This window comes from Lactuca saligna, chromosome 6 (assembly GCF_052625555.1).
Source record: "Lactuca saligna cultivar CGN05327 chromosome 6, ASM5262555v1, whole genome shotgun sequence".
Classification (NCBI taxonomy): Eukaryota; Viridiplantae; Streptophyta; class Magnoliopsida; order Asterales; family Asteraceae; genus Lactuca; species Lactuca saligna.
This window is the reverse complement of record NC_136422.1, coordinates 55941970-55952930: the sequence shown is the minus strand read 5'-3', so window position 1 is coordinate 55952930 and position 10961 is coordinate 55941970. Positions and strand designations below refer to the sequence as shown.

The following is a 10961-nucleotide window of genomic DNA, read 5'->3' as shown; positions in this document are numbered from 1 at the left end:
ATAAACAAAAAGACACAACTAAACTTTTAAAAAGTTCAAAACCTTGATATCTTTGAACTAATAAAATTGTAGAGGGATCCAAAGTGCAAATATATTCTACTCAACGCTGCTATGTCATTGGTTGAGAACACACAGAGTGGATCACTATCCGCGGCTTTTTATCACTAAGAACCGTCCGATTAGCACCTAATCCAACGGCCGATCCTCATCCTCAAAATTAAGCACCCGAGTCTGAAATTTTCAAAACATCCCGCTCATCTAAAACCTTCTACTATAAATAATCCTTCAAACGATGCAATCAAATCCATCCAAACAATCATCCAATCTTAGCATTTCATACTTCTTTGCCAAACCCTAATTCGAATCAAATGGCACGTACCAAGCAAACCGCCAGGAAGTCCACCGGAGGAAAGGCTCCAAGGAAGCAGTTGGCCACCAAGGCGGCAAGGAAGTCTGCTCCGGCAACCGGAGGAGTGAAGAAGCCACACAGATTCAGGCCAGGAACCGTCGCTCTGAGGGAAATCAGGAAGTACCAGAAGAGCACTGAGCTTTTGATCAGGAAGCTTCCATTCCAGAGACTTGTGAGGGAAATCGCACAGGACTTCAAAACCGATCTCCGATTCCAGAGCTCCGCCGTCGCTGCTCTTCAGGAGGCATCTGAGGCCTACTTGGTTGGACTCTTTGAAGACACCAATCTTTGCGCGATTCACGCCAAGAGAGTCACAATCATGCCTAAGGACATGCAACTCGCTCGCAGAATCCGTGGCGAGAGGGCTTAAATTGGGCAATTGTGTTTTTCTCCGATTGGTGTTTCACGTCTTGTGAAATCGTGGTAGATCTTTGGTTTTTAGGTTTATCTGTTTCTTGTATTTCGGTTTTAATGTGTAGTGGCTGATGTTTCGAAAATGTATGTTTATCAATCAGATCTTAATGAAAATCAATGTTTCCTCATATCTCGAGTTCTTCTGAACGTAATGGTATCTTTGTCTGCATTTCAACCATTAATTTTCCGTCGGATCTTCCATTCATAAAATGAGCAAATCAATTAGGAAATGAGTTGAATCAATTCATGTTGTTTAGGGATTGAATGAAAAACTCGAATATGAGTAGATGATAGCTCAGTTAAAATTTGTTTATAAAAATAAAGATACAAGAGTTAAGATTCTTAAATATATGATATAACTAATAATCGTAGATTCGTAGATACTAAGACTGTTAGTTAAAAGAGAAATTAAAATAATAATGAAACCTTTATATATAGCTACTTTTAATTATGTTATCTATGTATTAACACCCTTGAGACAAAAAAGAAAAAACATTTTCTTATACTTGGTAACTGTTTAATGTTATGGCTTATATAAGCAATATATGATTGATCCTTACCTGTTTAAAAGTGTATTAATCGAAAGTGTATCAAAAAAAAAAAAAATCTCAAGTTATTTAAGCGTCTGACACATTATCTATTAATTCATTTTGTTACACTAAAATATTTTGTTTGTTGTGATATTCTCTTATGTGCGCCTTATTATAGAGTTATCAAAGTTTTATTACAAAGGGAATATGCCATTAATGGATATTTTTTGGGAGAGAATTTCAAATTTTAGTCAAAAAAATCGGACTTCCATATATAGACACGTTTTCTGCGGATGTGAGCTCCGAGGGGCTCCGCGGAATTCACTATAGCTCCGTGGAGTGGCAAAATCGTAATTAAATCAATGATGTTTATGGAAAGAAAATACTGTAGTTCTGCAGAACACGTATAGACATGCTTTTTGGGGAGGTGAGCTCCGAATAAATCCACGGTATTCAGTGTAACTCCAGAGTGGCAAAATTGTAATTAAATCAATAGTATTTATGAAAAAAAAATCGATGAACAATTCCGCAAAGCTACAGTACACTTCGCGGAGATACAGTATTTTTTTTTTCCGTAAACATCACTCCGCGGAGATACATTACTTTTTTTTCCATAAACATCATTGATTTAATTACAATTTTGCCACTCCGTGGAGTTACACTAAATACCGTGGATTTATTCGGAGCTCACCTCCTCAGAAAGCATGTTTATATGTGGAAATCCAATTTTTTGTGATTAAAATTTGAAATTCTCCCCAAAAATGTCTGTTGCGGCATAATCCCAATTACAAATAACATATTAATGAAATGTTTATTTGTTTTTCTAGATTAAATTACATTTTTGGTCCCTTAGTTTTTCATAAAAAAACATTATTGGTCCCAAATACTGTTATGTTGCAACTTTGATACTTTATTTTTAGTTGTAATAATTTTGGTCCTTATAGGCACCAAAATTGCAAGAGAAAACAATTTGGGAACAAGAATGTAAATGTATCCTTTATCTATTTATTGTTCTCCAGATGAAGTTTATTTTACTAAGTGATGTTTAAAAAATTATTTGAGATAATGAACCACACAAGGGTAAATGTAAGGAAAAAATAAAGGTTAGCAAATTTTCATCAAGTTAAGACTTAATGTGAAAAGTCTTCATAATATGAAATCAATGCGTCGTACTTTGAAAAATATTATTGTACTTCATATATTTTTTCTATTAGGAAAAATGAATATTAATTTCAATAGGATTAGAGTTTTCCAAGTACAATGATTGAATTTGATAAAGTAAAAATATAATGTTACAATAAGCAAATATGTGAATGCATGTTGCGTTTTATATTTATTTTTCTACAACAAAACAAAATACGGTTTTTTTTTTTTTTTTTTGTATTATTATTATATATAAATCTCATTAGAGATTTCTTTGTGTTGGCAACGATTTGTTTGGACAAAGAGAGTGATACAGTTGGACGAAGTGTTCAATGCTGTTTAGGAGGGAATTAACTCATTAAGCTTTGATCATTTTTATATGAATGATAAAAACTATAGGTAAGTAGATTTTTTATAATATAATGTTATAATTAAAACAAATAAAAATAAAATGCTATAAAAAAAATCAAACCTATCTATTGTTTTTATATTAATCAACCCAATCCATCGAATATCACTAGTGTTCTCGAATATTTTTTTCTTAGTTTACATTAAACACTTATAAAAAGTAGAAAAATCATATAATATTAAATGTAATTATGGTGTTGTAAATTTGCACAAATGAAACTCACTCACGCGATTGTACTTAGTATTTACAATGGTTAAATACAGTAAATTCGGAAAGTTACATTACACCCAGTTGTTTGGCACTGAAAAATTATGGAATCGGAACGACTCTTCTCCGGCGGTGTCTCTACCAACTCCGAACATCGATCCATCGTTTTCTCTTCCTCGATTTGCAGTTGCAGTCGCTAGATGTGCAGTTTGAGTTTCTTTCGGCAGCTGCGACACCACCGGAGCATAAGTTTGCGATCTGAGATTCGCGTTTCCTAACATCGCCACCTCTTGATCCCACGCAAACACATGAAGTGAAATCGGCACCTTCGTGTGTCTATGCAACGACAGCTTCTGGCTAATCGAAACAGTATCGTAACATCTAATCGCTCCTTCAGGTGAAACCATCCATGGAAGTACTTTTTGATTCGATATCCTCGAAACCACAAGAAGCTTTCTCGCCTTTTTAGCCTCTGCGTACAAACTACTCAAACCTGAACGAGTCGCCGGCGAGTCTTCTTCCACTCCAAGAACAGACGTAACCTGAATGAATCCCTATCGACACCAAACACATTAGCGATTCACAGAAATATAATCATATGTTCGAAGGTATCAGTTCAGTTTTGAAATTGAACCTCTTGTGTTCGACCTATGGCGAATCCGAGCTTTGTATCTCCATCTTTGATTTTGATTTCGACTGCAACTTCTCCACCAATTGGCGCAAACCAAAGACGAACGCCTCTCACAACTCCGATATCAACCCCGTGATAATCTTCAAATCCGTATAAACTCACGTTTGCGAGATTTGCCAAATCCGACAACGATCCAGTGTTTACAGTAGACGAAGCTGTTTCTCCAGAAATCTGTCGGAATTATCAGAAATTCAAAATCAGGTAACTGTGATTTCATTCAAAATCTTATGGTTTATTCCGATTTTGGTGTACCTTGGTGAGGAGGGACTCTGTTTGGATGTTCATGAAGACGATTGGGACACCGGATGCTTGAGAAGCGGTGTGCCAAGCGTTTGCTCGTGAAAGTGTGTCTTCCAGGTCGTTGTAACGATGGGAAACGGAATCAGAGGATTTAGGGAGGAATAGAATGGAAAGGAAGCAGCTGGAATTGGGAATTGGGAGGAGTTCTTGCATTTGTTTTTGCCATGGGTATGCCACGTATCCATCGTGGAGTTGGGCTGCTGCTAATGCACTCTCCATTCTTGAACCTCTTGAAGCTGGAACAGAATCAAAATTATAAGAAAGAGAATGGAATGGAACTCGATTCCATTCCTTTGACAATAGTACATGCCACCAAATGGAATTCAGGATTCCAATTCCTACCCTAAACTACTTGTAAGTTGTAACCCCAATATTTTCACTATTTTGAAAAGAATTATCTAAAATACAAAAATAGAAAGGTTAATGAAATATTGTTGGAGAATTTTAAAGATAAAATTCATGAATAAAGTTAACGAAAGTAATCTTATATTAACTTAATGTTCTAACTATTTAATTGTCAATGAATTTTATCAATATTATTGAGATCAGAAAAATGCAAAAAATAAAATAAAATAAAACAATTAACAGCTAAACACATTTAATACGTATATATGATGTTACGATAGCATTTAATGTTTCAATGTCAAGTTGAACCATTTGCATTTTATTATAGCCGACTTGATGAAGACTTATTGTGAAAGGATGACTAAAGTCCTTTTAGTCCAATAAGAACATCTTTTTCACAATAAAAAATTATATGTTACCACCTAACAAGCTGTTGACTTTTAGTTTATTATTATTCCATTAACTTTATTATAAAAAATAGTTCAAATTGTAACTTATATTAATTTAAGCCTAAAATTCATGTAATTAGCTAGCATAAATATTGATTTGTAACTTATATCTAGTGAAGTTTTATATAATACAATGTTGTTATGTATAATTTGTAAAACGATAAAAAAAATGGAATACTAGTTTAATAACATTAAATAATAACGTCTTTTTAGGTGGATAATTAAATTGATACAATAAAGAAAAGGAATATGAAAGAAAGAAAGAAAAGTCAACGAGAGGAAGTTGACTAACCTTGTAAAGCCAAACAATCAGCTTCCGTCCGATCAACAAATCCGACGGTGTAATTTGGATCATCAATCGACCGCAACATGTACTGTTTCTTCCCGCCGGTGGAACCGTTGTTCGGAACAATACACGCCACCAACTCAGCAAACTCGTCCGATCCGCGTCTGATTCGAACTCGGATTGAAGTCTCCTTCGATTTAAACGAGTTATGAAGGATCTTCTGTACTCCGCTCTTCCCGTTCTTAAACGGCGCCGTTATGCTGATGTTTCCGATCTTAATCTCCTCCACAATATCGCCGGTCTCCAGCATCTCGCCGGTCCATTCTTCGGCTCTGGAGGTTCCTTTTAAACACTCGATTGATAAAACCGCCGCGTTGCTGGATCGTCCTTTGCTGCTGTCTTCCGATCCGGATTGAGATTGACTCCCCCATGAACTGGATCGATCCATGGGCATATTTTTGAAAATTCTGTGGGGATTGTGAAGTTATGGATTGTGAAATGGAAGTGAGAAAGGAGACGATCGGTGGCTATATGAAATGATTCGTGAAAATGGTCAAAAGGAGATGATCTAGAAGATCTGACGATGATTATTTGGTAGAGAATTTAGACGAGGTTTGGTATATAGAAGCATTACTATCTTCTGATTGGAGAATGTTCAACGTTAGTCAATATAGAATTTCAGAATTCAATTTGTGTGTTCAAATGATTAAATATGTATTTTTTAAATGTTAATATATGGTTTTTGACAAAACTATCAAAAAGTTTGTAGGTTGGTGTGGAAACTGCCTCTTACCCAATGGTAAGGTTCAAGTCTGAAGTCTCGTAGTATATTTAAACCGTGTTTATATTTAAATTCTGTGTTTTTTTGAAAAAGAATAAAAGATATTTAAGAGTAATTTGTATGTTTGGTCCGTTTGATGTAATTTGTATGTTTCGGAAGGTCTCTATAGTTTGTTTTTGTTGCGCGTTTGCCCTATATTTTATCTAAAACGACTATTTTACCATTGATTTTTTAAATTTATTTAAATAAGGTGAGGTACGTAAGGTGAGGTGGGAGTGAGGTTGAGGTGTGTTTTATTTAAATAAATTAAAAAATCAAGGATAAAATAATATTTTTAAGTAAGATAGAGACCAAATGCAACAAAAACAAACAATAAGGAACTTCTGAATTAAAAAAAATAAGTTAGGAAACAAACGTGTAAATTACCCCAAATCATAGGAACCATTCGTGTAATTTCTTTGGCAGCCTACATTTAGCTTATAGTTTTATTATTATTATTATTAGATTGAGAAATTAAATATTCTCAAATCATTTAATGTGAATTTTTTTTTCTTTTGTTTGTACTTTCGAGCATTTAAAATAAGGGAAACAAAGGATAATGATTTAAAAGGGTAACATAGTTTAGATTGTGTTCATGTTTAGGCATTAAAATTATTTTTTGTTTACATATTACTATTGAACCTTCATATTATATCTTTATGACCGATTGGTGTAGATAATATAGTTTGTTTTTATTCACATTTAGACCCTTAAGTTTTTTTGTCCACATATTAGTATTGAACATTTTTGGATTGTTCACATTACACCCTTATGAACTTGTTTGGACAGTTTGCATTATATCTTTATTACCTGACAACTCCGGTCGTCTTCTATGTTGCAATTGAACCGTTTTTCAGCTATCCCGTATAAGAGATGTTTTAGTTTGAGCTCGGACCTACTCAATCGTTCATCTACTTTAAAGTGTATAACTCATTCATTTGTAGTCGGAATGTCATAAATTTTTTTAACACATAGTTTTATGTTTGCACTTCTTTTTAGACTATATAAACACTTTATTTGGTTGCATGTTAATTGAATTACGGGTCCGAAACATAGGGTATCAAAGCGGACTTTATGTTGTTTCAGTATTGAATTTACTGATTGTAATTCAAACACATTATTTCTTTATATTGAGTTAATTTTGTTGGTTGAATTGGTATTATTCAAATCATTTGGCCTGGTCAAATCATTAACTAGTTGTACCAATTGCATAAGAACATGTTCCGTTTCCAACCGGGTATTAAACAAAAACTGGCACCGACACCGAAATCGATATAGTGTAACCGATCTAGTTATCGATTCTCATTATTAGTCTAAACCAGTTCCTATTCCAAATTGGGTTCTTTAACGTTCAAAAATCACAACAAATTTAAACTTTTCAAAAACAACCCATTTACTCAAAAATAATTTACATAACTATTATTCCGCAAAATATTATTTAAAATCAGAGTCTCCCAAGACCTAACAACATAAAACCATGGATATATATAATCACACATTCGCCTTGACACGATCCTCAGAAGTACTTGAAACAAAACTAAAACTGTAAGCCAACACTTAATGGGTTCCCTCAAAGTACCACCACGTAAACATAACAAATAACAACATGCATACAGAGCCTTAAACATGACTAGATCGCCTTACCGGGCCTACAACCTATCTGGACCACTCTTTAGGCCTTCGGTCTGACTGGTCTGGCTCGCATGCCTTCAATCTATCCGAATCGCCCTAGGTATCTTGGCCTTCAGTTTATCCAGTGGTCCACCTCAACCCGGTAAACCATAACATATAGATACATAACATTATCAATCAATAACAGATAACTCAAGTAGTCATATATGTCTACTAATCTAATCATATAACTAGTACCATTTAACTGTGCATAACATCATACAACAAATCAGGATATGTAATCCAATGGACCGACCTTGGTGCCTTCGACCCATAAGTACAGTGAGGAAAACTCACATGTAAGTCTGAAAACAATCTGGATGAATCTCTTCTCTGACCAACCGACTCTACCCTAATCCTAATAATCAAAACATTTCCCAATCTAAATTAATATCAATTTCCCAAATACCCTTGGTCAAAATCAGAAAGTCAATGAAATTAGCCGAGTCAACCCAGCTGAGTCAACTCAACCGAGTCAACCCAACTGAGTCAACCCAGCTGAGTACGCTAGGCGTACTTATCTGTATGCGGGGAACACTCCAGTTTGACCCAAAATCGGTACTTTGACCTCATACACGTAACATACCACTTGGTATGCCCAACGTACACACCTGGTCAACCCTTTTTCTCATTAAGAGCTTAATACTCGAAGTCTTTACATCCAAAGTCAGATCCAAGTCTCAAATAATGTCTTTGACCATAACACATGCATGGAAGGGAATATATGATCAATAATACCTTTTTATTCTTCTACACACCTTAAAATGACTGAAAGGACAACTATTAACTTGGGTGCGCCTTAGAGAAAGAGGTTAAATTCGGCCACAACAAGTGAGGCTTTTGAGACAAGGCAAGGTTGTCCAATAGGGGGAAGAGCCATACAAATTTCATGTAGATTATCCAAATACTATCCAAAACAATGAAGATTTCTCTTTATCATCTTTCTGCACCGACAATTAGATTGTTAATTTAAGAAGTTTTATATGTCCAAGTTTATGTTAATACTAAAGTCATTATGTGTTAAATGTTCTTTTCATAGTTTTTTATTGGTAATGTAACACCCCGTTTAGTAGATAAATAAATAAATAAAGATTTATAAAAGAATAATAGCCCTAAATGCAAAATAGTGTAGCAAGGAGTTAGTTTGGGGGTTAAGTATAAATTTGGGATTTTAATTGAAAAGGTTTTATGGTGTCAAGGACTAAAGTGTAAGTTTTGGGACTTAAGTTGAAAAGAATCAGAGGAGGAGGGACTAAAAAGGTTAACATGGCTGAAGTCTGATCATTGGGACTGAATGTAAAGGAATTTAGAATGGTGAGGGCTAAAAAGGTAAAATATGGATTAAATTTGAAAGAAAATGGAGAATGAGGGGCTAATTCCGTCATTATGGGCTGAAGTTGTATGAACCGGGTATATAACCCATCGAATCATCTATAACCTTAACCCTAAGTGCCATTATCCAACCGCCACCCTCTTCATCTTTTACCTCCGGCCGCAGCTGTCTTGTCGGATTCGATCACCATCGTTCCACCCATTGCCATCGAAGACGAGAAGCCGCCAAATCCGACGTCATAGTCGGGAAAGATACGGCTAGCAAGGCTACGAGTGCTGCTACTGCTCACCGATTGTCTTTCACAACGGAGCTCGACTGCCATGTGGAGCCCTCATCCGCCACCTCTTGCGTAGCCGATTCGTGACTCTCCAGCCGCCGGATACCGTATTGCACCGCTCTACCGCCACCACTTCAACATTGGTTCCACCTTCATCTTCTGCCGCTGTTGCGTTTTATTGGGAATCAAAAAGGAGCCGCCGCCACCACCGTGAGGTAGTAGCTGTCATCGCGAGACGCTGCAGTTGCCTCCAGACGCGACTGATACTGTCGGACCTCCGTGTGCCATTGTGAGGTGGGTGGTCATGTTCATTCCCGAGCAAGAGTCGTGTGTGTGTGTGTGCATTTTTGTTAAATGTGTGTTGTGTGTAATTTTCTTGGTCGGAAAACTGACAAAAGGCCACCACCACCACCACCACCAGCGTGAGGTGGTGGCTGCGACCTTGTACCACCGCCGGCCACCATAAGGGTGGCTGTGTGTGTATGTTTATCATAGTGTGTGTGTGTGTGTTTTACTGTATTTCATTGTAAATTGTAACTGAATAATGAAAAGAAACTCTAACCACCACCGTGAAGTGGTGGCTGCCGCCACCAGCCGCTGTGTTGGGTGGCAGTGTGCTTGTTGTGTTTAATTTGTTTGGGATGCTTGGACAAATGGACTAAAACCCTAATGAGCCTAATAAAACCCTAATGGGCCTAATAAACCCTAATTGATCTATGGACTTGGTTTTGGGTCTATTGGGATAGGAATGGGCTGGAAACCCTAATTAGGGTTTAGATAACCTTAATTTTGGATATATGGGCCTTGGACTTATCGGGACCCACATTTGGGCCACTGGAATGGAATTGTGAATTACACCCAATCACACCATATGACTTATTATGTGAAAACCCAAATTTCACTTGGGCTTTGATTATTAGGATATGGATGGGCCATCCAAGAATAATCATATGTACTACAATATGTTGATGGGCTTTAGGGTAAGGCCCATATGAGGGTTTGGGCCTAATTTGGAAAATTGGGCCATAGAATGGCCATAGTTTGGGCCGTTATGATTATGAAATAGTGGGCAAGGCCCAATGTATGGTATGTGGTAGTATGGGGAGACTCACTAAGCTTCGTGCTTACAGTTTTCAGTTTTGGTTTCAGATACCTCAGTTTTCAAATGAAGAGCTTGGGAAGATTGCAGTGCATACACCATTTGTTCAGTCTGGGATGTTTATACTCTGATATATTTGATAAATGTTATGATATTCTTAAGATACATGATTTATGATTTTTATATGTTGAAAGATAATTATGGTTTTATTAATGATTTAAAACGAAATTCTTCGACTGTATTTTTGTTATGTTTCAGGTAAGATGAATGATTTTTTGTCAATTTTTTGGCGTAAAATAATTGCACTTATGCTTGTCAAAATAAATATGTTCACATCTATTGGGTTAATTTATTTATATATTGTTTGTTATTAGAGAAATTTGTGCAACCAGAGGATCAAGGGGAGACCATTAAAGAGAAACCAATTGAATCGGAATAGAATTGTTGATTTACCTATTGTTTCTGTGATGGAAGATGCTCAATGGTCTTCAAGTTCAAGAGTTTTGACTGGTAAAATGCTATATATATACATACATACATATATATATATATATATATATATATATACATATATATAT

The 10961-nt window shown here is 35.8% G+C and overlaps 2 protein-coding genes across 2 annotated transcripts; one reads left to right on the top strand and one right to left on the bottom strand.

Annotated features, from left to right (window-relative positions):
• The first annotated feature begins 289 nt into the window (after positions 1 to 289).
• LOC145001763 (histone H3.2) lies at positions 290 to 951 on the top strand. The gene has a single exon (XM_078961112.1). It carries the CDS (start codon positions 369 to 371, stop codon positions 777 to 779), a length of 411 nt encoding a protein of 136 aa, XP_078817238.1. The 5' UTR covers positions 290 to 368; the 3' UTR covers positions 780 to 951.
• A 2114-nt stretch (positions 952 to 3065) lies between these two features.
• Positions 3066 to 5891, bottom strand: LOC145000597 (uncharacterized). Its single transcript, XM_078959853.1, has 4 exons — positions 5190 to 5891; positions 4056 to 4339; positions 3747 to 3974; positions 3066 to 3666 (listed from the first exon to the last, which is right to left on the bottom strand). Exons 1-4 carry the CDS (start codon positions 5635 to 5637, stop codon positions 3187 to 3189), a joined length of 1440 nt encoding a protein of 479 aa, XP_078815979.1. The 5' UTR covers positions 5638 to 5891; the 3' UTR covers positions 3066 to 3186.
• Positions 5892 to 10961: the final 5070 nt, after the last annotated feature.

Excerpts from the sequence above, each read along its gene's own strand:
- LOC145001763 (XM_078961112.1), top strand. The coding sequence starts at position 369 with ATGGCACGTACCAAGCAAACCGCCAGGAAGTCCACCGGAGGAAAGGCT.
- LOC145000597 (XM_078959853.1), bottom strand. The coding sequence starts at position 5,637 with ATGCCCATGGATCGATCCAGTTCATGGGGGAGTCAATCTCAATCCGGA. Across the intron at positions 3,975-4,055 it reads CAGAGTCCCTCCTCACCAAG|ATTTCTGGAGAAACAGCTTC; the intron begins GTACACCAAAAT and ends TAATTCCGACAG. Across the intron at positions 3,667-3,746 it reads CCATAGGTCGAACACAAGAG|GGATTCATTCAGGTTACGTC; the intron begins GTTCAATTTCAA and ends TGGTGTCGATAG.